Source organism: Herpailurus yagouaroundi, unplaced genomic scaffold, assembly GCF_014898765.1.
Source record: "Herpailurus yagouaroundi ecotype Mexico unplaced genomic scaffold, PumYag 216, whole genome shotgun sequence".
NCBI lineage: Eukaryota > Metazoa > Chordata > Mammalia > Carnivora > Felidae > Herpailurus > Herpailurus yagouaroundi.
In genome coordinates, this window is record NW_024412447.1 from 10,692,294 (window position 1) to 10,717,047 (window position 24,754).

Sequence of the window (24,754 nt, forward strand, 5' to 3'; positions counted from 1 at the left end):
GGTGCGTTGAGGGCACACACGCCACGTTGAGCCCTACCTGTGACCTCTCCACATGGAGAACATTCTACAGTATTAGCAACCATTGGTGTCTTTTATAGCCAGCCTGGGTTCAGGGGAGCTCGGGCAGGTCCCCCCAGAATAGCTCTGCTGACTCAGGCTTCAGGGCAGTAAAACTAGCCCGTGGGCCATGCCGGGCACGGGCATAATGCCCCACTTGGTCCTCAGGGCAGTTGCACTCGGTTTCCCCTGTTGTGGTAGCAACCCAAAGTCCAGCGGTTCGGAGAAGTGTTCAAGGTCATGAGCTGATACCAAAGGCAGGATTTGAACCCAAGCAGTCAGGTGTCAGAGTCAACCACGAACTCCTGGCCTCAGGGCTGCCCTTCAGGCTCCAGAAGACCACTGGGTTTAGGGGCACCTGGGTGGCTCAGTCGGTTAAGCATCCGACTTTGGCTCAGGTCATATCTCGCGGTCCGTGAGTTCGAGCCCCGCGTCATGCTCTGTGCTGACAGCTCAGAGCCTGGAGCCTGCTTCAGATTCTGTGTCTCCCTCTCTCTCTGACCCTCCCCCATTCATGCTCTGTCTCTCTTTGTTGCAAAAATAAATAAACGTTAAAAAAAAAAAAAAAAAAAAAAGACCACTGGGTTTATGGCCGGGTCCCCACAGAGCCCCCAGTGGTTGTATTCTCCGCCCCACCCTGTGTTCTCTGAGGCAGTTTCCTGGTCTTTGTTTTGCCCACAAGCAGACCAGACTGGGAGTGACAGCTCCCCTGGGGCCTGTGGTGCCCCAGCCAAGGCTAACTGGGGCAGCTGTCCCCACGGCAGTGCTTGGGGCAGTCCCTGGTGACCAGCAGGCCTGGCCTCGCCCTCTCCGGTTGGTGAATGTAGGGTGGTGGTGGCAGAAGCCTGGCTCTGTCGGGACGCCGTCTCATGACCTGCCCGCAGCCTACCCAGAGAGACGCTTGGCTGGGCCATGCAGGCCGGCTCTCCCCCTGTGGTTGGCCTGGGCGGTCCCACCTCCTGTTTTTTCTGAGCACCCAGAGGGGCAGGGACCTCTCCCCTCCAGGCCCCACCAGAACCCACCCTCGCCTGTTTCATTCAGATATGTATCCTTTAAGAAAAATGGAACTCCCTTCCTCCAAATTAAATGAAAACAAAAAATTATTTTTTTTGTCGTAGGCTCCGTGCCCAGGGTGGGGCTTGAACTCACGACCCTGAGATCAAGACCTGAGCCGAGATCAAGAGTCAGATGCTCAACCGACTGAGCCATGCAGACAACCCCCCCGCAAAAAAAAAAAAAAAAAATTTAATTAAAGAAAAAACAGGGGCACCTGGGTGGCTCAGTTGGTTAAGTGCCAGGCTTCAGCTCAGGTCCTGATCTCTCAGTTTGAGGGTTCAAGCCCCGTGTGGGGCTCTGTGCTGTCAGTGCAGGGTTGGCTTCACATCCTCTGTCTCCCTCTCTCCGCCCCCCCAACAGAAAATAAACCATTTAAAGTAATAAGTTAATATAAATTGTAATTAATAATATATTAATGACAAGTTGCAATTAAAATAATAAAAACAAAGAGGTGGGAGAAGCCAAGAGGCATCCTTTCTGAGGCCTGGCGCCGAGCTGAGAATCGGGCCTGGCAGTCTGTCCACGTGGGATGTGCTGGTTACACGGCAGGAGCTGGTGTCCCCGCCACGCTCCAGAGGTGTCCGGGACACTTCCCGGTGCCACCAGCGCCCCTCAGATGGCCCAGGTCTCGCTTTTCTGTCATGTCACTGGTCCCACCATTTCCGGCTTCCGCCTGGGACCCGAGTGTGCTGCCTCTTGGCTGACCCCTGGGGTCACTCCTCCCTGTTACCTACAGCCTGGTTTCCCCGTGCTCTCCCTGCCCAGACCAGGCAGGGTTCACACACTCATGTGCGTTGAGCACTCATGGGAAGCCTGGGGGTGTCACACACCGCCCACGTGAGGCTGCATCGCAGGGGGCCTTGGGAGGTGCGGCGGTCACCTCCTCTGGGAAGCCCACCCTGATTCTCAGCTGGGTTAGGATTCCCCCGTGTGCTCCCACAAGCCCTGCACTGACAGTTGTCAAGGCCAGCGGGTCACCAAGCATCCTTTACCGTCCCCGCCTCGGACCAGGGCTGTTTTCTGTGGTCTGCTAAATGCCCAGGGATGGCACCACATCCAGTGGGGGGTGGTGCTTGTGAAATACTTGTCCAAGACAAATACGGTGTCGAGACTGAGCAGAAACGCCGAGAGGGGGGGACGTCACATGACCCCCCACGTGGCAGGGCTGGCACGAGTCCAGCTTTGTGGCTTCAGGTTCTATGCCCTTCCGGGGGCTGGCGTGGCCTCTGCCGGGGTGAGGGCGGTGTGAGGCTCAGGCCTGTCCTGTGCGTGTCTCTCTCCGCCCGCGTAGCCGCCGGAGCCTTGAGGCCAAGGCAGGGTGGGCGAGACACCTGTATGCACCAGAGACGGCCACAGCCACAGTGACCTCAGTTTACTGGGCTCGTCTCCCTTTCCATCCAGCCAGCTTTGTCAATTGCGGCTGTGTCTGCCCTGCCCTGGGATCCGGATGAGACTGTGAGCTGATAGGACAGGAGACTCAGAGGCAACACCACCCTCACGGTCAACCCTTCTTTCTACAGACGGGGAAACAGATTTCAGGGAACCCAGGGCTCTTGGTCAGACAGACACTATTCCTGGCTCTTAGCGGCTCTGTGGTCTTGGGAGGTTACTTAACCTCTCTGAGCCTCTGCGTCCTTAGCGGTGGTGAGGGGTGGCTGTGATCGTGTCCGGGAAAGCTGCCGGCAGAGCATGTGACACCCATTGATGGGAACCCAGGCCGTCCTTCCCTGTCCTGTGCAGAAAGCCCTGGCCACCAGAGCAGTCCCTCTGCAGAGATGGGAAGCGTCTGCAGCCTCCCCGCAGGCTCTGGGTGGCCCTTGGGTCACCAGGTTGTCCGCTCGGGACCTGGAGAAGGATCGGGTTGATTCTTGCCAACGTGGGGTCCTGAAGACCGTCTGGAAGAGCCATGTTGGGGGATGTGGGGAGAAGGAGGCTCCGAGGGGGGCTGAGTTCGGTGTCTTGGTGCGACGGATGGGGCCATCACTCTCCAAGAGGGGGACACAGGAGGAGGATGTTATCTGGGAAGCCTGACGTTTGCCGCGTGTCCGGGGCACCCGGATGGCTTGGTTGGAGATGGTCATGGTTGGAGAGGCTTGTGCAGAACTCCGAGACACGGCAGATCCAGAGTCAGGAGCGTGGGCATGACCGGGACCACACGAGGCACAGCCGGCACTCGGGAGGCCCCAGGCGGCAGGTGAAAGAGTCCCAGGAAGAAGGGGCATCGAGCAGTGCCAGGCAGTGCGGGCGGCCCCCACCCCGGGGCGGGGAGGGCGGAGCCAGGCGCACACCAGGCGCCGGTCCTGAGTTGGCCTCCTACGTGCAACTGTGAAATTTTCCAGATGAAAACAGGAGTTGTTTTTCTCCACAAATCCATTCTGTCCGCTCTGCCCCACGTCTCCCAGGCCCTGGCTCCCTGCCTGCTTCCACTGCACTCCCGCCCCTGGGAGCCCAGCCAGCTCAGAGCACCCTGCCTGGAAACTCCAGCCCCCTCCCCAACCCCAGGACACAAGCCCGCAGGACCCTTCGGGCCCATCCACACCCTCCCCCACGTCCCCCTGCGCAGCCCAGTCCCTGTCTTGGGGCTCATCTGACCCGCTGCTCCTTTGGACCAAGGACAGGGTCGAGGGGAGCCGAGGGTCCAACAGCAGGTGACAACGAGGCCAGGAACGGGCTGCCTTATACTAAACTCGGTGGGCGGGGCCTGGCACACTGGGTGGGCGGGGCCTGGCAGGGCAGCCCGGCGGCAGGGGAGGGTGCGGGTGTCTCCCAGGAGCCCGTTCAGGGGCGCGCCCTTGCCGACCTTCACACCCCAACGTCTTCCTCTTGTAGATGAAGATGACGCCAACAGACTAGGGGAGAAGGTGATCCTCCGCGAGCAGGTGAAGGAGCTCTTCAATGAGAAATACGGTCAGTGCGTCAGGAGCGGGGCCCGCGGGGCAGGGTCTGTGGGGCCCGCCTTCCCTGGCAGCCCCTCCTCCCTCTACGGCCAGCCTGGCCCCCAGTGACACCCAGCTGGCCTGCCTGCTCCCTGGGGACAGAGCCGCCCTGCCCACGACTGCCCGGGAGCCGACCCCTCCACTCCCCCGACTGAGGAAGGGGAAAGAACAGGGCCGTGACCGCGGTCAGCATTTCCGCCCCTTTAGGGCCGGGCTGTGCGGCAGAGACGCGGTTCGTGCATCTGCCCAGCACACATTTAGCCGTGAGGACTCCAGGGAAGGAGGTCCCATCCCTGACAGCCTGGGGCTCAGAATCTGTGCAGGGAGGTGGACGCGGAATAGGTAAAGGCCACGAGATGCTAGGCCCTGTGCTGACGGCATCCGGGGTGCCAGGGCGGAGCCCAAGAAGGGACAATTAACAATACGGTCACCTGTGGCCTGGCTGGCTCAGCCGGTGCCGCCTGCGACTCTTGATCTTGGGGTTGTAGGTTCAAGCCCCACGTTGGGTGTAGGGAGTACTTAGAAATAAAAATCTTAAAAATCAAGTCAAATAGAGTTTTAGTAATAATAACTCTACGATTATAAGTGAGCCTCTCTCGATCGCTAAGTGCCACGCTATGCGTGACGTTGTCTTTGTGACGAATTTAGTATTATCTTCACTTTGCACAGGGAGACAGGAATCAAAACAATGTTTTTAAGTAGAATTTCAGAGAGTGATGAAGGAAAACATAAAACTGCAGTGGCAGGACGCGGTGGGGGGCAGGCAGGGAAGCCCTCCCCCCCCAAGACTCGAATGTCAGGAGGGGACGCATATTCCAGGAAAAGCTTGCCAGGTGGAGGGGACAGCTGGGTGACCGGGTGAGCAGCTGGGGGGACGGTGGGCAGGCCTAAGAAGGCACAGGGGCTTCATTTCCAGAACGATGAGAAGCAACTCGGCTGGTGGATCTCTATTCACTTGTTATTTTGCAATCAGAATCCAAACACGTATGGGGGTGGGGGAGTGACCCACCACGTCACCCAAAGGCAGCTTCTACGATTGCCAACATTTTACCAATCTTCTTCTGTACACACTTCTGTATTTGAAGTACTTAAAAACAAACTCAAGACACCATGTCATATCCATAAATATTTAAGCGAGGGCTTTGTATTTCTTCTAACATAATAGTAGGGTTCTTTTCTATTTATTTATTTTGCAAGAGAGAGCGAGAGCATGAGCCGGGGAGGGGCAGGGAGAGGGAAAGAGAGAGGATCCCAAGCAGGCTCCGAGCTGTCAGCGCAGAGCCCAACGCCGGGCTCGAACTCACGAACCATGAGATCATGACCTGGGCCGAAATCAAGAGTCGGCCGCTCAACCAATTGAGCCATCCAGGTGCCCCGAAAGTACATTTTATTGTCACCACTGGGTATTAAACTTTTAGTTTTGCTAAGTGGATTTAAAAAAAAAAAAAGCGTGTGTATAGATTTATAAACTCCCTAGGACAGTGGCTGACTGAGCTGGGCCATGCCAGCATCCAGCGCTTTCCCCAGAGGGCTTGGCCCCTAACAGGGGCCCTTGCGCTGACCCGCCGTGTCTTCTAGGTGAGGCTCTGGGCCTGAACCGGCCTGTGCTGGTCCCTTACAAACTGATCCGGGACAGCCCGGATGCCGTCGAGGTCACGGGCCTGCCCGACGACATCCCTTTCCGGAACCCCAACACATACGACATCCACCGGCTGGAGAAGATCCTGAAGGCCCGAGAGCACGTCCGCATGGTTATCATCAACCAGCTCCAGTGAGTGCCCCCAGCGCCCGGGGCAGGGTGGGCACAGTGAACAAGGGCCACGGGAGAGGGTACTGCTTGGATCCGGTGGGGAAATTCCCAAAGCAGGCCCAGCCAGGAGACAAGAGACAGACACAAACAGACAGACAGACAGGTGCTTCTCACTTGCACAGAATCCAGGAGACAGGCTAGCTTAACACTCTCATCTTTTTTTTTTTTTAAGTTTATTTATTTATTTTGAGAGAGAGAGAGAGAGAGAGAGAGTAGGGAAGTGGCAGAGAGAGAATCCCAAGCTGGCTCCGTGCATGCTGTCAGCACAGAGCCCGATGTGGGACTCGATCTCACAAACCGTGGAATCATGACCTGGGCTGAAACCAAGAGTCGGATGCTTAACCCACGGAGCGCCCCTCCCCCCCCCCCCCCCCCCCCAGGCACCCCAACGCTCTCATGTTAAAGATGAGGAAACTGATACCCAGAGCCAGGAAAGGGCCGGTATAAGTCACAGTGGGTCAGCTGGGCTGCAAACTCAGATATCTTACTCCAGTCAAGGCCGCTGTAACACAAGACTACAGACCAGGGAGCTTATAAACAACAGACATTTACTTCTTACAGTTCCGGAGGCTGGGAAGTCCAGGATCAAGGTGGTGGCAGATTCAGGGTCTGGGGAGGACCCACTTCCTAGTTTCTAGATAACCATCTCCTCACTGTGTCCTCATACGCGTCCTCACATGCTGGAAGGGGAGAAGGGAGCTCTCTGGGGCCTGTTTTATAAGGCACTGATCCCATTCCTGAGGGCTCCTCCTTCATGACCTAAGTGCTCCCAAAGGCCCTGACTCCTAATGCCATCACACTGGGGACTAGGTCCCCACATAAGAATTTAGTTCAGGAGGGGGGCGCCTGGGTGGCTGAGTCAGTTGGGCATCCGACTTCAGCTCAGGTCATGATCTCGCGGTTTGGGAGTTCGAGCCCCGCGTTGGGCTCTGTGCTGGCAGCTCAGAGCCTGGAGCCTGCTTCAGATTCGGTGTCTCCCTCTCTCTCTGCCCCTCCCCTGCTTGCACTCTGTGTCTCTCGCTTTCAAAAATAAATAAACATAAAAAAAATTTTTATGTTTACAAAAAAAAAACAATTTAGTGGGGGTGGGGGGAGAGGGCGGACACAGACTTCCAATCTGTAGCTCCGTGTGTCCTAATTCCATCCCTTTCCAAACACACAGCCTCACCATTCATGGGTGTCGGTTTATTTTTAAAAATTTAATGAAATTTGACTTTTTCTGACTATACCATTAATGTTTCCCCATTTCAGTTATTTAGAAAATAATGGTTAGTTAGTACTCCCATCATGCAGAGATAACTACTGTGCACGTTTTACCATATGTCCTTATCATCTCTTTTTATTTTGATTTTTAAGTGTTTTTAAAATTTATAATTTACTTTTGAGGGAGAGAGAGAGAGAGAGACAGAGCACAAGCAGGGGAGGGACAGAGAGAGAGGGAGACACAGAATCCGAAGCAGGCTGCAGGCTCCCAGGTATCAGCACAGAGCCGGACGCGGGGCTCGAACCCATGAACCGCGAGACCATGACCTGAGCCGAAGTCGGACACTTAACTGACTGAGCCACCCAGGTGTCCCCTTATAGTCTCTTTTTTAAAATACACTCATTGACTAGAATATTTCTAGGGGTGCCTGGCTGGCTCAGTCAGTGGAGCATGTGACTCTTGATCTTGGGGTCATGAGTTTGAGCCCCATGTTGGGGGTAGAGATTACTTTAAAAATCAAAACAATTGGGTTTTTTTATTGTGCCTGGGTGGCTCAGTCAGTTAAGTGTCTGACTCCGACCCAGGTCCCGATCTCACAGTTCATGAGATCTCTCTGCTGGCAGCACAGAGCCCGCTTGGGAGTCTTTCTCTTTCTTCCTCTCTCTCGGCCCCTCGCATGCTCATTCTCTCTCTCAATCTCTCTCTCTCAAAATAAGTAAATATTTAAAAAAATTTTGTTTTAATTCTTAAAAAATGAAAACAAAATAATAATGCTCAAAGTAAGATAATCAATACAGTAAAAATCAAGAGATAAAAAAAAGACACCGTGATGAACATTCACTTAGAGAAATCTAGGCACACGGTCCCGATCCCTCGCTCGAGCGTCACCCTCGAATTCTGGACGAGGACACCAGGCGCACAGGGGCGATCGTCTGCCTGCTCTGGCGGGTGCTCGCCATTTTCAGCCGGGTCTTACCTGACTGGCCCTCCAGCGGCGGTGGCAGCGTCTCACGAGAGGGGTCGCCCACCTGCGGGGAGCAGCTGAGAAAGAAGAGCGGAAACCGCATTTTCTAACCGCCACCTCCTGTCTCTCGTCTTTCAGACCGTTTGCAGAAATCTGCAATGACGCCAAGGTGCCAGGTAAGGCGGAGGCCGAGGAGGCCCCCTCTCCGCCTCTCGGGGACCAGAGTCTGCGGGCAGATCTGGTCCAGGTGGCAGGCAGTAGGTAGCTGACCACCTACAGAGTGTCGCGCCCCCGCCCAGTATGACCACGGGGAGCCTGAGCCTTCCCCCTGCAGGGCCGGTATCCCCAGAAGGCCCCGGGAGCCTGCAGGTGCCCTCCGGAGGGGGCCCTGCCACAGCGGCGGCTGAGCGGGTCAGATCCGCTGGAGGCGACGAGGGCGAGAGGATGTCACATGGGATCACGGAAGCCACCTGGGAGGAGAGGGCCGATGTGTGTGGCCAGCAGGGGGAGGCAGGCCCACGCCAGCCCCGGGCCTGTCTCCCAGAAGCCTGGGGTTCACAGGAAGCTGGGAGACTGTCTGGTGGGATGGTTTCCCCGGGTGACTGGGAGACGTGCCGCTGATTCAGAGCACTCATCTCGTCCCAACCGCGTTGTGCAGCTGGGAGACTGAGGCCCAGAGAGGGAAAGGGGCTCGGCAGGGCCACCTGGGGAGTGGGTGGCCACCTCGAGCCTGGTGTCAGGACCATCCATCTGACCCGCAGGCCCCAGCCAGGGCTCACTGGGGACAGTGACGGGCCCCCATGCTGGCCTGAGACCCGAGGCCCCCACTCCGGGTGGGTCCAGGTCCCCCAGGAACTCCACGGCCTAGGGTGGCACGGCCCGACCAGAAGCCCCCGCCCCCCATCCTGCGCCAGTCACGGGCCAGGTGCGGCACTAGATTCGCAGGCAGGGAGGCCGTGAGTTTGGGAGCTGTCCCTAGGTTGAAGGCAGAATGCAGATGGCCCTTCAGAGGCCTCGGGAGGAGAGTCTGGGACACGTGCTCAGAGGGTAGAAGCTATGACCTGCGTCTGCCCTCCCCTGACCTTGGCTGTCTTTATGGTCCTACCGTGACGCTGGGTTGGCCACCACCCTGGGCCAGCACCTCTGACTTCATTTTCGGGCGGAGCCTTCTACAAAATCGCTTTGCTCCGACCCATTCCCAGGGCTCCTTCTGCCCCCAGAGTCTTCTGTTTCCCGGGGTGTCTATTTATGCCATGTCACAGACCCCCCCAGCCTCTGGTATTTCTTCACCAGCCGGACAGTCACCTCGTGGGCCCAGCCCACCCTCATGCTGTGTTATTATGACACTTCTGGTTTCTACTCAGTGACCTGGCCACTCAGTCAAGCACCAAGCCCTGCTTGTGTAGCACACGGGGGCACATCCTTTCTCGAAGTCTCATATATTCATACCAGTTTAATTCGGTAGCGACAGAACACCGGCCGAGTCGTGCTTCGTGTCAGGCGGGGTACCAGGCTCTTGCCGACACACGATCTCCTTTGAGGCTCACGTCCCGTTGTTTTCCCCATTTGGCTCAGAGAGGTGAATCAGTTTGCCCGGCGTCACACAGCTAGGAATGGCAGTAACGGAATTTGAATTTACGACCTCTGACTGTAAACCAGAGTCTCTTCCCACGGGGGCGCTGCCCGTCCACTCACGGTACTTGTGGACCGTCCTCTGTCACAGCGTTACCAGGTCAGGGTCATCCCACATCCACAGCTAACAATACCAACGTCGATATGTGTTCTCAGTCGCTAAGTCGTTCTGGGGGCCTGGGCATACTGTCCATGGGAGCCTCCCAGCTACTGTATAGGATCTTACGTTTCACTCACAGGGAAATGGAAGCACAAGGCCATGGAGCGACTTCCCCCAAGGCCCGAGGCCGAGCCCCTCACCCCAGGAGTTGTGGGGAGGCCAGGCCCCACGGGCTGGACGGTCTGGGAGCAGAAAGAGGGCTGGGGCCTGAACTCGTCCCCCCGGGGGACGAGGCAGGCCGGAGAGCCACTGGGCTGTGCGGCCTGGTTAAGGAAGGGGGCTGGAGGGATGGGCCTTGGGGCCGGGGGCGGGGGGTGTCTGGGGGCTCTGGAGCCCTGAACGCTGAGAAGGGGACTTGAAGCACGAAAGCAGAGGCCTCCCCCAGAGGGGCCCGAAGCCGAGTCAGAGCAGCCCTGGCGTCTGGTGTCAGCAACCTTTTTTCCCACCAGCCAAAGACAGCAGCATTCCCAAGCGCAAGAGAAAGCGGGTCTCCGAAGGGAACTCCTTCTCCTCCTCCTCCTCGTCTTCCTCCTCCTCGTCCTCTAACCCAGAGTCCGTGGCGTCTACCAACCAGCTCTCACTCGTGGTAAAGTTGCACAGATCCGGGCCTGACCGCTCTGCTCTTTGGCCCTCGCCCCGCTTTCGGGCAGGGCCGGCTCCTCTGGGACGTGGGTTTGGGGCGCAGGGAAGCACTGGGTCTGAGCGGGGCTCCGCAGCCTCGGGGTGGCAGTCGCGTCTGCCCGATCGACCCACCAGATAGTCCAACCCTGTCACTGGCTGCTCCTGCGTCCCTGCCCTGGGTGGGAAGTCACACCCCCCGCTGGGCAGGGGGGCAAGCCGAGCCCCCCCCCCCCCCGCCTCCGCCCCGGGAGAGGGGATGGGGGACTCCCCTGGGCGGTGCCAGGACGGGGACCCCCGTGCAGTCGCCAGGTTAATCTCTGCTCACCTCGCATGCTCTGGGCCTCACCACAGCCCCGTGAGGTTGTAGGCGTTACCCACAGTGTGTGGAGGAGGAAAACAAGGGGCAGAGGCTGGTTGACTGTGGCCTTACTGCGGCCAAGCCTCATTAGGGACACACACACACACTCGAGAGAGTTCTTTCTGACTTCAAAACACTAGCTCGGAAGTCCTGAGCCCAGTGGGGACAATACTGGAACACATTTGATGATGACTTGGAGATGTCTTTGTCCTTTGACCCTGCTTCCCCCCCTCCCCCCGCCTTTCTTTTTAAGTTTAATTTTTATTTTGAGAGTGCAAAGAGGGGGAGGGGCAGACGGGGGAGGGAGGGAGGGAGAGAATCCCAAGCAGGTTCCGCACCAAAGAGCACAGAGCCTGACACGGGCCTGGAACCCACAAAACTGTGAGATCACGACCTGAGCCGGAACCAAGAGTCAGACGCTTAACCGACTGAGCCACCCAGGCGCCTATAATCGTGCCTCCCTTTAAACATGGCAAACCCCAAAGTTCAGGCTGTAGGCTGTACCTTTGTCCCCACCTAGGGTCACTGGCTTTTCCCACCTCCAAGAGATGGGACTGGCTCTTTGGCATAAGGCCGGGGAGGGGGCGGAGTTTGTGGGGGTGCTCACCTTCTCTGAGCGAATCCTCGGTTCCCCCTGGTCCACGGAATAGCCCCTGGCACACAGGTGGGAGCGAGTCAGAAGGCCCCAGCCCAGGCTCCAGGGCCACTGGCAAAATGCATGACCTTGGACGGGTCTCGGGTCCCGTCTGGACCGTCAGGCTGCCTCCAAATGAATCCAGTGGGGAATCCCTTCAGAAAGCAGAGCTAAGTGGTCTGGTGTTCTTTCTGGGTCACCCGGAGTCCTAACTCGGGCCATTTGTCCCCCTCTCTCTAGCAATGGCCAATGTACATGGTGGACTATGCCGGCCTGAACGTGCAGCTCCCGGGACCTCTGAATTATTAGACCTCAGTGCTGAATCAGGACCTCACTCAGAAAGACTAAAGGAAATGTAATTTATGTACAAAGTGTATATTCGGATATGTATCGATGCCTTTTAGTTTTTCCAATGATTTTTACACTATATTCCTGCCACCAAGGCCTTTTTAAATAAGTAAAAAAAAAAAAAAAAAAAAAAAGTATTGCCCTTGCTCATAACTTCTGCGTAGTCTCATTTGGAATTAACAGCTGTCACTGAGGCAAGGTCAGGAAACCTGGCTCAGACAGCCTGCCAAGGTCCCCCCTTCCTTTGCCAAAGCAAAGGCGGTGTCCCTGACCGCTGGGCCGTGGTGTCTGGGGACTGACTTCACTCATTTCTCTGCGTGACCTCCAGATGACGTGTCCCGGGAGGCCAAGTGCCAGACTGAGCCCCTGGCCTCGGGGCCACAAGGTGGTAGGGGACGGCCTGAGCTCCAGGAAGAGGTGAAGTCCAAAGTGTGAACTGTGATCAAGTGTGGAATCTCCGTGGCTGCAGAGAAGGCACCTTGGCAGAGGTGCTCTGGGTTGGACCTGGAGGGGTGGGGTGGCTTTTTGATGGAGCTCAGGGCATTTGAGCAGCAGAGGGATGGGTCACAGCTGTGTCTCGGAAAGGCCACTTTGGTGGCAGGTGGGAAGGTGAAGGAAGGGGTGAGACTGGAGGCAGAAGGGGTGGGGGGTTGAGAGGGCCTGGCCCTGGGCAGCTAATGGGGGAGGCAGGGTGGCCTCCCCTGGCTCCGAATCAAGAACCATCCGTGATGCTGAGACTTAGAGAGCGAGGCTGGGGTTGGCAAGGCAGAGCGGGACACGTGGGGCAGGACGGCGTTCTGGGAGAGCCCCTTGTGCCAAGGGCAGGGGGGCTGTGCCAAGCGAGACCTTGGGTGTTCCAGGAACAAGGTGTGGCTGGAGGTGAGACCAGGGATTCCTGGGGACACTCCCCAGGCAGGGCCCTGCACTCGGAGCCAGACTGAAGGGGGGAATGAGGCAAAGCTGTGCACCCCAGGGCCAGTCTGCATCCCTTTCCTCCCTGGCCTTGTGGAAGTGTGGAAGGCCCTGGGGGCCAGGCCCCGGGCGGCTTGGCTTGGAGGGAGGGGGCAGCCACGGGGGGGGGGGGGGGGGTAGAAGCTGGGAGACCATGCGGAGGCTCCTGTAGTTGTTCCAAGAAGAGCTGGCCGACGTTCCAGCCAGGTGGAGAACAACAAGGAGGTCAGCCAACAGGACTTGGAAGTCAATTGGACAGAAGTGCTGGGGCACGAAAGGGTCAGGGTGACCGCAGGGTCTAGCCAAGGGCCAGAGCCAGGCCTTTGACTTGGAGGAACCGAGTCCTGAGTCAGCTAATTACATGATCAAAACAGGCCAGAAGCTTCTGCCAACCCATGGGGTCAGCGAGGTGCCCAGATGGGGAGGGAAGGCCCCGTCCCAGCCTTCCGGACTCGGCTTCCTTCTGGAAAGACGCAAGAAGCCAGAAGCCACAAGGTTGGCAGGCCGTGCCCGCACTGTTCCTCTGGCGGCTGCCGCCACCACTTTGCAGTGTCCCTAGGAGCCACCAGGGCGCTCCACTGTCCACCCTCAGACCCCTGCCTCTTTCAAATCTCCAGGATCAGGGCAGGGGCGCCCCCCCACATTCACCACCGCCCTCGAGGCAGAAACTATGAAATCGAGGATAACCTTGCAGCTGCCACCTTGCCTTCAGACCCCGCTCCTGGGGGCCGTCCTCCCCCATCTAATCCCGTCTCCCCGGATTAGGCGCCGCCGGTGCTTTTCCTGCCCCGCCCCCGCCCCACCCGCACCGAGCGCAAACCTCTCGGCCGGCGGGGCGGTTCGGGCTCTTCCCCTCCCACCCCCTCCCCTGCCTCTCACCCCACCGTCCGTCCCCTTCCTTCTCCACCGCGGCCACCGAGCACGACCGGCTTCCGCCCGGACACCCGCCTCCCCGGGCGCCCCCGCAGCGCGCCCGGGCCAGCTGGCGCCTCTCGGTCGCCTAGAGACGAGCCGCCGCCCCCGCCCAGACCCGCGGCCACGGCCGGAAGTGGCTCCTGCCCGGCGGGGGGGTGGAGCGCCCGGTGAGGGCCCGGGAACCCCAGCACTGCGGCCTGCGGGGCCTCCGCCATCTGTCTGCTTCCACTCCCGCTGTGCAGGCGCGCGCACCTAATCAGGTTGTGCAGCAAAACCCCGCGCCTCGGCCCGACCTCACTGCACGAAAGCAGAAGGGGGGACCCCCCACCCCCAGGGCAACCTTTGCACCAAGAGGTGGCCTACGTCGGTTTCACCTCCTGTCTCGGGAGCTCTGCGCTCTGGGCCGCTTGGCCGGCCGGCCGCCCCCTCGCTTTGCCCACGGTGCCCAGTGCCGGCCCAGCCCGGATCCGTTGGGGATGCCTTCCTAGTTCCCACAAGCAGGCCTGCTTCCTGCAGAAGAACCCAGATGCTGTTTATGCAACCTCTCCAGAATCTCAGAGTACTGTACTTTTTAAAGTGATTTGATTCAAAGCACTCATTCTTTAATTAAAGTTCATTTAGCTGCCATCTGTCTGGGTTCAAAATGGCTTCGTGTTTTGCAACTCTAAATGAGGATTGTTATTGGATTTGTAAACACATCCACCAAAAAAAAAAAAATCACAAAACATTTTCAGAAGTAATAAATGAGGAATGTGCAGAAGGAGTGTTACGAGCTGCATCTTAAACGTTCTAATTGCTGGGGAATGTATTCTGGTGGGTACATAATCATTTTATATACAAATCTTTGTACAAAAATCTGGTATCAGTGAAAAGATCAAGATTGTAGAAAATGCCGGAATTATATCTGACTGAAAACAGTAATAAAGCAATAATCAGCGCAGGGACAAAGCTAGGGCGAGGCGGGAGGGGAGGGGAAGGAGGGGCGGCTCTCCAGCACCTGTTCCCCCTGCAGCCTTCCTCCCTCACCGCCCAGGTGCCTCCCTTCTGCTAAGAAGAGGGTGATCCCGAGCTCCAGGGGCAGAGGCTTTGCTAGAATCCTGCAAAGGATCTTCTCTTAAGCAGTCAGAGCTTTACAGGGCACCTGGCTGGCTCAGTCGGTAGAGCACGTGACTCTTGATCTCAAAATCATGAGTTCAAGCCCCACTCTGGGTACAGAGATAACTTAAAAATAAAAAGCTTATTAAGGGATGTCTACTGAACCACAAGGTGTCTCACCTAGCCCAGCCAGGATGGAGAGGGACAGTAGCCCTTCACTTATTTTAATTTTGTGGTGCCATATGGAGTGGCTCAGTGAAAGGGGAATGCTCTTTGGGGAAAAAATATTCTTCACTGTGGAAACGGAGGCACAAGGTCAGTGGAGGGGCAGGGCGGCGGCTCTCAGAATGTACCATTCCTGTTGGCAACGTCCCGGGTGATGTCTGAGGGTACGAGGTGGGGATGTGGGAAGAAGCTGAGATGTGGATCCAAACAGGACCCAACGGGGGCACCTGGGTGGCTCGGTCGGTTAAGCGACTGACTCTTGCCATTGGCAAGACTTAACAGGTCATGATCTCACAGTTCGTTGGTTCGAGCGCCGCATCAGGCTCTGTGCTGAGGGCGCAGAGCCTGCCTGGGACTCTGTCTCCCTCCCTCTCTATCCCTCCCCCACTTGCCCTCTCCCTCAAAATAAATAAAACCAGGACCCAGTGACCCTCAGACTCTCTGCATGATTTCGCCGTTGCCTCGTGCTTCTCAGATGCCATTTTCAGGGCTGTCTGCGCTGTGCCGCCTTTCCCGCCTTTCCCTCACGTGGGGTTGGGCGGCTCCTTCTTCCATTTCCTCACGCGGCCCCCTCCCTTTCTTCCCAACTCAGCGTGGCACCTCCTCCTGGGTTTACCCGTCACCGAAATGTGCCCTCCTCAAAAGGCCTTTCCAGAACACCCAGTCCAAAGCAGATTGCCCCCACCCCACGATTTTTAAAATTCATTTATTTTTTTTTTAATGTTTATTTGTGAGATAGAGACACAGACGCGAGCGGGGGAGGGGCAGAGAGAGAGGAAGGCAGAATCCAAAGCAAGTTCCGGGATCCGAGCTGTCAGCACAGAGCCCAACGCGGGGCTTGAACCCACGAACTGTGAGATCATGACCTGAGCTGAAGTCGGACGCTTAACCGACTGAGCCGCCTGGGTGCCCCCACCCCTGCCTTAAGCTTTATGATGGCGGGGATGGTGTACCCTGGTACTTAGCCCAGAGCCCAGGACGGGAGTACTGCTCGCTGTGGCCTCAGGGATTCACGAGTCAATCACACCCATCTGCACCGAGGAGCAGAGAACGGATGATCCCTCCGCCCTAAGTCTCCCACGTGACTCCAGTGACCTTGCCCCCACCTTACCTCCACCTCCGGAATCCATCATGGGGGAACCACGACCGGTGCCTCTGCCTGTGCTGCCATGAAAGCTCGCTTTCTTGATTTCTGGCCACGTGTTTGCACTCCAGAGGCCCGGAGATTTCGACACTGATGTCCCTGAAACAGCTCACCTGAGATGCAGGTGATGGGACTTAGGAGAAACACGAGGTGCCGGAAGAGGAACCAAAAGCACTCTGCCTCGCTTACGCTTGTTTCTTTACTTTTTGGAGAGAGAGGGAGAACATGCGCACACACACGTGAGCAGGGGAGGGGCGGAGGGAGAGGGAGAGAGAGAGAGAGGGAGACAGAGAATCTTAAGCAGGCTCCACACTCGGAGCAGAGCCTGAAGTGGGGCTCAATCCCAGGGCGGTGAGATCATGACCCGAGCTGATATTGAGTCAGACCATTAAATGACTAAGCCACTCAGGTGCCCCGCCTTGGATGCAACTTTTGCAAAAATCATCAAAACATCAAAAATACACTAAATGTTACAACGTCACAGCCTAACGTCAAGCAAGATTTTGCGTGCACCGTTAATTCTCACAGCCCTGCAAAGTAAACGTTTCTTCCTTTCACAGATGAAGAACCTGAGATTCAGAAAGATCAAGGGTTCGATCCCAGGTGACACGACCGGAAAAAACTGAGCACCAAGCCAGGATTCAAAGCAAAGATTCAAGGCGCACCTGGGTGGCTCAGGCAGAGGAGCACGCGGCCCTTGATCTTGGGATTGTGAGTTCGAGCCCCACACTGGGTGTAGAGATTAATTCAAGAAAAATAAGTAATTTTTTTAATGTTTATTTATTTTTGAGAGAGAGACACACAGAGCGTGAGTGGTGGAGGGGCAGAGAGAGAAGAAGACACAGAATCTGAGGCGGAGGCTCCAGGCTCTGAGCTGGCAGCACAGAGCCCGATGTGGGTCTCGAGCTCACGAACCACGAGACGTGACCTGAGCCTAAGTCAGGCGCTTAACGGACTGAGCCACCCAGGTGCCTCCAAAATAAACAGATTTTAGAAAAGAATGTTTAGGGGCACCTGGGTGGCTCAGTCCGTTAAGCGTCTCTTGATTTCGGCTCAGGTCATGATCTCGCGGTTTGTGGGTATCCAGCCCTGAGTCACATTATCAGTGCAAAGCCTGCTTGGGATTCTCTCTCTCTACCCCTCCCCCACCCCCCCCCCCAAATAAACAAACAAACTTAAAACAAGTGTTTGAAACGAAACAAAAAGCTAAGATTCAAGCCACCAAGACCACCTCAGGGGGGATCCTGCGCTCAACTGCCCTTCCCAGTATGGATGGAAAAGCAGCAGGCAACTTCAGGCTCGGGGAAGCTTCTCTTCTGTTACCCCGCCTTTTTTGAAAGTTTATTATTATTATTGATTTAAGTAATTGCTACACCCGACGGAGGGGGGGGCTCGAACTCATGACCCCAAGATCAAGGGTCGCATGCTCCTCTGACTGAACCAGCCAGGTGCCCCCTGTTTAAAGAACAGGTGCCCCTTGTTTAAAGAACACAAGTACAGGGCAGGGTGCCTGGGTGGCCCAGTGAGTTAAGCGGCTGACTCTTGATTTTGGCTCAGGTCATGGTTTCACCGTTCGTGGGTTCAGGCCCCTCATCGGGCTCTGCACTGGCAGTGTGGAGTCTGCTTAAGATTCTCTCTCTCTCTCTCTCTCTCTCTCTCTCTCTCTCTCTCCCTGCTCCTCCCTGATCACTCACTCTATCTCTCTCTCAAAAATTAACAAATAAAGAGGCGCCTGGGTGGCTCCCTCGGTTAAGCGTCCGACTTCAGCTCAGGTCATGATCTTGCATTTCATGAGTTCGAGCCCCACATCGGGCTCTGTGCTGACAGCTCAGAGCCTGGAGCCTGCTTCGGATTCTGTGTCTCCCCCTCACCTGCTTGTGCTCTCCTTCTGTCACTTAAAAAATGAATAAATGTTAAAAAAAAATTTTTTTTTTAAATAAACATTAAAAAAACAAGCACACACAGGTACATTGGAAAAGGAAGAAATGGGTACCAGCTAGTTCGGGCTTGCTCAGACCAGACACTGCCCTCAGCCCACAGGAAAGGAACATCATCAGGAGGCCACAGCTGGAGAGACCAGAGGCACACACTCATACACACACATACACAGTCACACTCACACACACTCGCACATACACGGTCACGCACACAGGCACACGCTCACCCACACTTAAAAACTTGTTAGAGGAGGTGTCGCAATCCCCGACTGCAGTGTAGAGCCCCGCTTGAGGATATTGAGAAATTGGCTTCTGAAAAAGAAAATGCAGCATCGAGGAGCTGACCTGAGCCACAGCTCTGAGCATGCGCCACCCCTGCTAATGCTCACCCCTTCCAGCCTCTGCTGCCCCAGGAGGAAATCCACGGGCCTCACCCTGGCACCCGAGGCCCGGCCACTAGCTCCTTCTGTATCTCCCGCTGTGCCTTGAGCTCCAGCCAAATCAATGTCCTCACTGTTCTCAGAACATTCTAGAGCCTCTTGTACCCCCACACCTCTGCCCAGGCCTTCTGCCTGGCTGGCCCTTCCCCTTTCCTTTGCTTGACAAGGGGCCGCCCTGCTTTACGATCCAACAGAAGGGTCCTCCCAAGGCCAGCCCAGCCCAGCAGGTGCTCTCAACGCCACGTGCCATTGTCCCCTGAAAAAGATATTGAAGGCCTGGCCTAAAACAGAAGCTCCTAATATCTCCTAAATATCCTCCAGCTAAAAGAATGTTCTTTTGCTCTCTGCAGGCTTGAAGATGTCACGCTATGAAGTCTCTGAGATACAGGACTTCCTTGCTCAGGAAATCGGCCATCCTTCTTCAAGCCTGCTTTTTTTTCCCCTTTAACCCACCCTACCATGCTGTACTATTTATTTATTTTTTAAGTGTACTTATTTATTTTGAGAGGGAGCACGCGAACGAGAGAGGGGCAGAGAGAGACGGGGGGAGAGAATCCCAAGCAGGCCCCGCAGTGTCAGGCTGGGGCCCGACACAGGGCTCAATCTCACGAATCCTGAGATCATGACCTGAGCCAAAATCAGGAGTTGGATACTTAACAGACTGAGCCACCCAGGCACCAACCCCCGCAGGACTTGTTTACTTTATAACTGGTGGAACTTCACCCATTTCACCCACCGCCCACCTCTGACAACCGCCTATCTGTTCTCTGTATCCAGGATTTTAGTTTTTTGTTTTTTGTTTTTTTTTTTTTTAATGTTTATTTTTGAGAGACAGAGACGTGTGAACTGTGGTGGGGCAGAGAGAGAGAGGGAGACACAGAATCCGGGGCAGGCTCCAGGCTCTGAGCTGTCAGCACAGAGCCCGACGCGGGGCTCGAACCCACAAACTATGAGATCATGACCTGAGCTAACGTCGGTTGCTTACCCGACTGAGCCACCCAGGCACCCCTAGGACTTTGGTTCTTGAGAGTTTGGGGAGTTTTGTTGTTGTTGTTTTAGATTGTGCATATAAATGAGATCAGATGGTATTTTTCTCTCTCTGATTTATCTCACTTAGCCCAATGCCCTCAAGGTCCATCCATGTTGTCACAAATGCCAGGATTTCCTCCTTTTTTACTGCTGATTAACATTTCATTGTATATACACACCACATTCTCTTTCTCTCTTCCTTCCTTCCTTTCTTTCTTTTTAGTAATCTCTACGCCCAATGTGGGACTCCAACTCACAACCCCGAGATCAAGAGTCGCGCGCTTCACCCACTGATCCACCCACCCACCCACCCACCCATCGATGGACACTTAGGTTGCTTCCATGTCTCGGCTACTGTGAATAATGCTGCAGTGAACACGGGCTGTCCGCATCTTTTCAAGTCAGTGTTCTTATTTCCTTCAGAGAAACACCCAGAAGTGGGACTGCCGGATCATATGGTAGATCTATTTTTAATTTTTTGAAGGACTTCCACACTGTTTTCCACAGTGGCTGCACCAATTTGCATTCCCACCGACGGTGCACGAGGGGTCCGTTTTCTCCACACCCCCGCCAACGCTGGCTGCCTTTGGTCTTTTTGATACAAGCCATCCTAACAGGCAGGCGGTGAGATCTTACTGTGGTTTTGATTTGCATTTCCCTGATGGTGAGCGACGCTGAGCACTTTTTCGCGTACCTGTTGGCCACCTGCATATCTTCTTTGGAAAAATGTCTATTCAGATCCTGTGCCCACTTTTTTAATTGGATTTTTTTTTTTTTTTTTTTTTTTGCCTACTGAGTTGTAAGAGTTCTTTATATATTTTGGATATTAACTCCTCATCAGATATACGATTTGCAAATATATTCTCCCATTCAGTAGGTTGCCTCTTGGTTTTTTTGGTCTCTGATGCTTTGTCCTTCCCCACAAGCTCTCCCTGCTCTACCCTCCTGTGTGGTCCTGTAGTTGGCCAGCTCTGTGGCTGCAGTCTGCTTCTGTCTCCTTTGCTTCTGGGACTTTCTTTTTCTTTTACTCCTGCCCCACCTCCTAACAAGAGATGCTCCTAGGGCACCTCGACAAATATATATTTTTTATTTTATTACTTTTCGAATGTTTATTCATTTTTGAGAGGGGAGGGAGAGGGGGACGGAGAACCCGAAGCGGGCTCTGTGCCGACAGCAGCGAGGCCGATGCAGGGTTCGAACTCGCAAACCGCAAGATCATGACCTGAGCCGAAGTCAGACAATCAACCGCCTGAGCCATCCAGGCACCCCAAATATATGTTTTTGTTTTTTTTTAAAGAGAGAGAGGCCCCTGGGTGGCTCAGTCGGTTGAGCTTCTGACTCTTGATTTGGACTCAGGTCATGATCCCAGGGTTGTGGGATTGAGCCCTGCCTCAGGCTCCACACTGAGAACGGAACCTGTTCACAGATTCTCTTTCTCTCTGGGGCACCTGGGTGGCTCAGTGGGTTAAGCGTCCGACTTTGGCTCAGGTCATAATCTCACAGTTTGTGAGTTCGAGCCCCACATCAGTCTCTGCGCTGACAGTGCAGAGCCTGCTTGGGATTCTCTCTCTCTCCCTCTCTCTGCTTCTCTCTGCCTCCCCCCCCCCCAAAAATCAGTAAATAAAAAGATTCTGACTGTGCACTCTCTCTCTCTCTCTCTCAAATAATAAAATAAAATAAAATAAAATAAAATAAAATAAAATAAAATGGAGAAAGAGAGATGTTCCCAGTGCTCTGGGTGAGCTCCCACTTGTCACACCCATTACCTGAGGGGTTTCTCCTCTCCGGGACCTTGGGTGTCCTCAGGGTGTCCTCAGGGCCTCAGCACCTTGGTTCCCTGGATCCAAAGGAAGAGAACGGTTGGAAGAAAATCTGCAAACAGGGAAGGGACTGCAGTGGTTGGGGAGTTCCCTGGTGTGACTTTGGTACGTTTGTGAGACACGGCCTCCTGGGTTGGCTGTCAGGGGCGGGAGGTAGAAGTGACCACGGTGTCTTCCCAAAAGGCCGCGAGCCCATGGGAGAGACAATTCGTTGGCTCATCTGGCCATGAAACAAGCATCAGCCACGTGCTTTGCCAAGACCCAGAGCCTCCTGCCTGGGATGGACAAGAAGCAGGTGAAACAGCGGACTCCCAACTGCAAATGCAGCCCAGAGCCAGGAAGGAACGTGAACGGGGTGTAGGGACCAAGTCTGGGGTCCGCCAGGCCAAGAGCATGAGGAAGACAGATCCCCCCAGAAAGAGGAAGCACAGAATGGTCCCTGAGATTGGGCGGGGGGAGGGGGGGGTGCAGTGCAGGTGAGAGGCCTGCCTTCTGCGAAGGTGGTGAGCGCTGGGTGAAGGGGAGAGGGCCGTGAGGCTGGAGAGGTGAGCAGAGGCGAGACTTCACCGGAGGGCCTGGAGGACACAGCCAGAGTCCATCTGGTCAGGGGAGTAACAGATTTCAATTTATTTTTGGTTTTGTTTTAATTTTTTCATTTAACTTTTATTTATTTATTTATTTATTTATTTATTTATTTATTTATTTTTAAATGTTTATTTATTTGAGAGAGAGCAGGGCAGGGGCAGAGAGAGAGAAAGAGGGAGAGAAGGCGAGAATCCCAAACAGGCTCTGCCCTCAAAGCACGGACCCGACTTGGGGCTCGACCCCACGCATCGTGCCATCACGACAGGAGCTGAAATCACGAGTCGGGTGCTTCACCGACTCAGCCACCCAGGCGCCCGACCCAAAGCACATTTTTTGCAGAGCTTCCTGGGGTATCCTGAACTGATTTAAAGGGAACAAAAGAATAAGAACAAACAGCCACTGTCAGGCCAGGAGATAACCTAATCATATCAGGGGCAACAAATCAGTGACAAAACTCCCAGGGCTGATTCAACATCAAGATCGACCTGACACACATTCCCGAGTTATCTTTACAGGATCAAAACTCTGGCTCGGGGCGCCTGAGGGGCTCAAGTCAGTTAAGTGTCCGACTCTTGATTTCAGCTCGGGTCACGATCTCACGGTTTGTGGGATCGAGCCCCGCATCAGGCTCCGCGCTGACGCAGAACTCTCAAAGTAAATAAATAAACATTTAAAAAAAGTAAGTAATAAAAATAAATAAAACTCAAGCGTGGTCACAGAATTGGCAAGGCCGACCCTTGCTGGCCCTCGTGCCTTCGACCCTGGACAGACAGATCACCTTAAGACGACCTGCCCTATTTCCCAGCGGAATACCCCACTGCACAAGCCCCTTCACGAATCTATATGCATCCCTGACTTAAAACTTCCCAGTTCTGTGGTTTGAGGAGACACCGTTTTGGGAGATGGTCCCAGGGTCCTCATTTACTTGTCGCAAGTAATACCCTTCCTCTCTTTGGCTTCGTTGTGTCTTTTGGCTTCGATGCCCACCACGAGGCAGACCCAGTTATGGGTAACACTAGGACGGCAGTTGTAAAGAATAAAACAGAAAATAACAAGTGGTGAGAACCAGAACTTTCATGCATTGCTGGCAGGAATGTAAAATGGTGCAGCCACGAGGGGAAACAAGTTCTCAGAAGGCTAAACATAGAATCATCACATGAGGGGCGCCTGGGTGGCTCGGTCGGTTAAGCGTCTGACTTCGGCTCAGGTCACGATCTCACGGTTCGTGGGTTCGAGCCCCGCGTCGGGCTCCGTGCTGATGGCGCAGAGCCCACTTGGGGTCCTCCGTCCCACCCTCTCTGCCCCTCTCCTGCTCGTGCTTTCTCTCAAAAATAAACATTTAAAAATAAATAAATAAATAAATAAATAAACAAACTTAGGGGAAAAAAAAGTTAAAAAAAAATCATCATATGACCCGGTGGGATAGTGTTATATAATCAAATATATATATTTCGGCCTTCACCTGCATTCCTGGTACCAACACCTAAAACCCTGGGAACTTTCTGGTAACACTGGAGTTTAGTTAATGAGATGGCTTTTGGAAAGCCCCTAAGGATGGCCACATCCGACTCCCAGGGAAGGGAGGGGGCTAGAGACTGAATTAATTATTAGTGAAAGCCTTCCTAAACACTGGGGCACATGAGTGGCTCAGTTGGTTGAGCGGCAGACTCTTGATTTCAACTCAGGTCATGATCTCGGTTTGTGAGATTGAGCCCCACATCTGGCTCCACGCTGACAGTGCACACAGCATGCTTCTGATTCTCTCTCTCCCTTTCTCTCTGCCTCTCCCCCACCCCCAACACACTCGCTCTCTCTCAAAATAAATGAATAAACTTAAATTTTTTTTTTCAAAGTTTATTTTTATTTTTGGGACAGAGAGAGACAGAGCATGAACAGGCGAGGGGCAGAGAGAGAGGGAGACACAGAATCGGAAACAGGCTTCAGGCTCTGAGCCATCAGCCCAGAGCCCGACGCGGGGCTCGAACTCACGGACCGCGAGATCGTGACCTGGCTGAAGTCGGACGCTTAACCGACTGCGCCACCCAGGCGCCCCGTAAATGAATAAACTTAAAAATATGGGGCGCCCAGGTGGCTCAGTCAGTTAAGCATCCGACTTCGGCTCAGGTCATGATCTTGCGGTTTGTGAGTTCGAGCCCCGCGTCGGCCTCTGTGCTGATAGCTCGGAGCCTGGAGCCTTGCTTCGGATTCTGTGTCTCCTTCTCTCTCTGCCCCTCCGCCACTCATGCTCTGTCTCTCTCCCTCCCAAAAATAAATAAAAACATTTATAAATAAATAGATAGATAGATAGATAGATAGATAGATAGATAAAATCCCGACAGTACGCATTCACAGCCCTTCCAGTTGGTGGACAAGAATGCATCCACATGGGTGGGTAACCTTCCCCAAACTCCACCGGGACAGAAGCTCCTGTGCCTGGACCCTTCTGGACCTCACCATATGTATCTCTTCACCTGGCTGTTCATTTATGTCCTTAAGCATCCTTTGTAATAAATCCAGAAATTTAATAAGTAAACTGTTTTCCCGAGTTCTGTGACCCACTCTGGCAAATGCCCGAACTCGAGGAGGGGGTCACGGAAACCTCCGATTTATAGCTGGCCCATCAGAAGCGCAGGTGTCTGAACTGGGGGTCGTCCTATAGGACCGAGCCCTCAGCCTGTGGGATCTGATGTTAACTGCGAGTCAAGAGTGTCAGCATTGAGTTAAATTGTAGGACATCCTGCCGGCATCTGAGAATTGTTTGGTTTTGGAAAAACCCCTCACATCTGATGAGCAGAAGTGTAGCGTGTTGTAGTCGAGAACAGAGTTGTTCTTC

At 54.7% G+C, this 24,754-nt stretch overlaps 1 protein-coding gene and 1 long non-coding RNA gene across 2 annotated transcripts in view; one reads left to right on the forward strand and one right to left on the reverse strand.

Moving 5' to 3' along the window:
* The window catches only part of GTF2IRD1 (GTF2I repeat domain containing 1), a 117,582-nt gene extending 105,668 nt beyond the window's left edge, over positions 1-11,914 (forward strand). The window contains exons 22-26 of the mRNA XM_040455661.1: positions 3,943-4,020; positions 5,628-5,820; positions 8,166-8,203; positions 10,269-10,405; positions 11,673-11,914. Of these exons, the coding sequence (XP_040311595.1) occupies positions 3,943-4,020; positions 5,628-5,820; positions 8,166-8,203; positions 10,269-10,405; positions 11,673-11,741 (515 nt within the window). The 3' untranslated portion in view covers positions 11,742-11,914. The remainder of the gene's footprint in view (positions 1-3,942; positions 4,021-5,627; positions 5,821-8,165; positions 8,204-10,268; positions 10,406-11,672) is intronic.
* Positions 11,915-21,342: 9,428 nt separating this feature from the next.
* LOC121017756 (uncharacterized) overlaps positions 21,343-24,754 on the reverse strand; it is a 39,625-nt gene continuing 36,213 nt past the window's right edge. The window contains exon 3 of the long non-coding RNA XR_005784884.1: positions 21,343-21,611. This is a non-coding gene — a long non-coding RNA (uncharacterized LOC121017756). The remainder of the gene's footprint in view (positions 21,612-24,754) is intronic.